This window comes from Dermacentor albipictus, chromosome 4 (assembly GCF_038994185.2).
Source record: "Dermacentor albipictus isolate Rhodes 1998 colony chromosome 4, USDA_Dalb.pri_finalv2, whole genome shotgun sequence".
Classification (NCBI taxonomy): Eukaryota; Metazoa; Arthropoda; class Arachnida; order Ixodida; family Ixodidae; genus Dermacentor; species Dermacentor albipictus.
Window position 1 is genome coordinate 162,015,539 of NC_091824.1, and position 3,220 is coordinate 162,018,758.

At 42.5% G+C, this 3,220-nt stretch overlaps 1 protein-coding gene across 1 annotated transcript; it reads right to left on the reverse strand.

Moving 5' to 3' along the window:
• Positions 1–434: 434 nt before the first annotated feature.
• Positions 435–2,998, reverse strand: LOC135899982 (tigger transposable element-derived protein 6-like). Its single transcript, XM_065429398.1, has 2 exons — positions 2,482–2,998; positions 435–1,602 (listed from the first exon to the last, which is right to left on the reverse strand). Exons 1-2 carry the CDS (start codon positions 2,897–2,899, stop codon positions 479–481), a joined length of 1,542 nt encoding a protein of 513 aa, XP_065285470.1. The 5' UTR covers positions 2,900–2,998; the 3' UTR covers positions 435–478.
• Positions 2,999–3,220: the final 222 nt, after the last annotated feature.

Below are 3,220 nucleotides of genomic sequence, written 5' to 3' on the forward strand. Positions count from 1 at the left end.
CTTAGAGTACCCTAAATAATTTATATGATAGCTTTTCTACAAGTTTCCGTCTCATTCTTCAGCAGTTCAGCAGATGTACAAGTCACGACATTATGATGCAGAAAGTGGTCACTTGGGAGGAGAACATCACAGTGTTTTTGCACATTCCCTGGCTCACTTAGTTGTTTACTATGCTACTACTAGGCCCAATGTAGCAGCGTAACAGACAACTGAGCGAGCCAGAGTGAATGGTCAAACATCACAGTATTCCACTCTCATGTAACCGTACTTCTGTGTCATGACACATAACTGGAAAACAAAATCAAAACTGGTGTACTGAAAAGCTACTGTAGTAACTTATTTATATAGCTTTGAGGCTTGCCAGTATGAAAAATACCATATCAGTAGTCCTTTAAAAATGTTTTCAGTTCTGTCATGGTATTGAAGCGATAAAATAATGAAAAACTTTTAATGCGAAAACCACATAAGACTGTGAACTCTACTTCAGAATTTTCAAGTTTAGCTTTTTCTCTAACTTGGCAAGCTCTCGTATTGTACTCACGTCTCCTTCTTGTTCAAGGTATGTAATCAAGGTGTGAAGGCCTCTCCAAGCATCAGTGTGGTTTGGTTCCAGAATTGAGGCAATACACTCTGGCTGCTCATGAAAAGCTGTGTATAGACCCTCGTCCACACCATCACAGTCATCAACTCTTATATATGCTTCAGCACCAGCCCTACGAGGGTAAACAATGTCCAAAAGTTTCTGAAGTTCCTGAACTAAGCTCTTGCATGTGTCACTAGCTGTTCTCTTTAGTTGCTGGAATGGCAGAAGGCCTGTTTGCCCCCAAGAATCCAAGATAACTTGAGATGGAAGAGACATCCAGGCCTGTGAGAGTGTTCGAAGCGCCCAGCGAACACTGATTTCAGTCTGCAGTTCAGCATCTTTACACATAGCACTGTGCAGCACAAGATCTCTCCGGTACAGTGCTTTTACACCATGAATTACAGAGGAATTCCCTGTTGCAATATCAGAGACACAATGTGAAGGCAAGAAGTGAACCTGCAGGTTGCAAAAGTACACGTCATTTAAGGCATCAGTCCTCGCCTCATCAATTAGCATGATGGCGCGCCGTTTTTCCTTGCATAGATTCTCATCCAAACTCTTCAAATGACATATGAGAATGCTTGCAGTCAGGCACACTCTCGGTTCATAGTTGTAGTTACAGTATATATCGGGATCGAAAAGGGTCCCGAAACTGTGGGGCCGTTTGGTACCACCGACAACAATAGGCCTCCAGCGATGTGAACCCGATAAGTTGTAAAGTAGACCAACCACTAGCCTCTGTTTGTTATATCTCTGATTCTCCCTTGTGCTTCCTTTCATTGGTAATTCAGCGTAGGAAAAAACCATCTCTTGGGCATAGTAGATATTGTTCAGGGTGTAATCTGCAAGAACTGTCTGTAATTGGGCGTGGCTGGTACTTCTGGGCAACTCTTCCGATGCATCCTTGCACCCATCAGATGTAGGTGAGCTGCTTCCATGTGGTTTGCTATTACAAATCCCATGTCTTGACTTGAAACGATGCAGCCAACCTCTTGAATAGCAAAAACTGTCGGGCATTTCTGCAACATCGAGAGATGACCCTGTTTTCAGTACATGACATGCACAACACAATGTTCTAACTGTGCTAGAAAGTTAACGCTGCTTTACAACCAGCAACTTATCACATGGATCACAAAAAAAGCATCTTTCCAATTAAAAGAAAATGCACATCAGTCACTTAATGAAATCCCGGGTTCAACGGAAACCTGTCTGGTCGGGAAAATTCATGGCAGGAAATATCAAGTGCCGGCCAATCATTGAAAAAGGAAAAAAGACGTTTCGGCCCCACTACAGGAGCCTTGTTCCGTTAAGTGTCGGCAAAAGAAAAAGTGACTTCAATAACATGACAATGGTGAACAACACAGCATCTAAAACACAAGAAGACGGGGCAGGTGATCAGACCAAGCAACCTACCTAGTTGGTAGCTGTCAAACTTTATCAAAATGCACATATCTTGACTTTTAAGAACAATGTTTTACTAAGTACATTGATACAATGTTTGTCTTTCTGGCCTCAGCCTTTCTTCTTTAAAGCATTTCTCAGTGAATTTTAAACATTCGATGTTAGCATAAACATAAAACGAAGTTAACACATCAAATTCACATAAAAATAAAAATACCACACATTCCTTTTTATAGAAAAATGACAATTCCCTAATTAAAAAGCTATGCTGCATGATTATAGGATGAGCACGCAATCTAGGTTGTAGTGTCTGCCCATGAACTGTCCTATCTTTGCTATAATGACGGTCTAACATCGTGTTCCAGAAAGAGTTCATAACAGAAGCTTTAAAATACAGCAAGAGATATCAAAAACAAGATAGTGACAGACTATGCTCGCATCTGGTCAGCAGTTCTGCACTCTGGGCAGAAGACATTGTGAAGGCAAACGGAGCTTACTGAGCAGCTTCCCAAGAGAGCGGGCCTTTTCAGCGATCATCGCATCGCTTACGTAGACCCCTCGGGAGCGCGCGTCTTGAAGCCATGTGAAAAGGGATTTTTCCATATCGACACAAAGCGAATTTCTCGAGTCCGTCGAGTTGACAGCGTCTGGCACCGTGTTGATCCACTTGTCACTCTCCCGCAAGATGCGGGATACAGAGCTCTTGCCGATGTCCAGACCGAGGTTGATGCGACACCAAAGTATGACATCATGTAGAGTAGACCGCGGGTGCTCACGCTTCCACATACAAACTTCGCGCTTTTCTCCCGCCGTAAGCGTCGTACGCTTGCGCTTCAGTTCCGGGCTGTGCTCGCTTGCGCACGGTTCGTCGTCTCCCACACAGACTTCAAAGGTATCAGCGCGTGCTCTATTCATTGTAAAGCTGACTTCTACGAAAGCCGCAACTCTCCACAATATCGCACAAATATAAAGTTCAACAGCAAGTGTCGCCGTCAAGGCCGGCGCCGTCCATGTTCTTTTAAAAAACGAAACAACTCATCATTCAATACCTAAAACACCTTTTTATCAACTTATATTAATAATACGGTATGTTAGTTTTAGTTTATAGCGGGTAATTTAGTATTTGAAGTAGTAATTTAGTTTTTTATTTATAATTTTTATGTTATAAGGTACGAAATACAGCGCTTTTTAAACACCTAGCGGTTTGCTTGGTGAAAATATTGGTGCAGGCAAGCC

Bases quoted from the DNA above. Each gene is read 5' to 3' on its own strand.
- LOC135899982 (XM_065429398.1), bottom strand. From the start codon at position 2,899: ATGAATAGAGCACGCGCTGATACCTTTGAAGTCTGTGTGGGAGACGAC. The intron at 1,603-2,481 runs GTAAGCTCCGTT...TCGATGTTGCAG, and splicing joins CTCTCTTGGGAAGCTGCTCA to AAATGCCCGACAGTTTTTGC.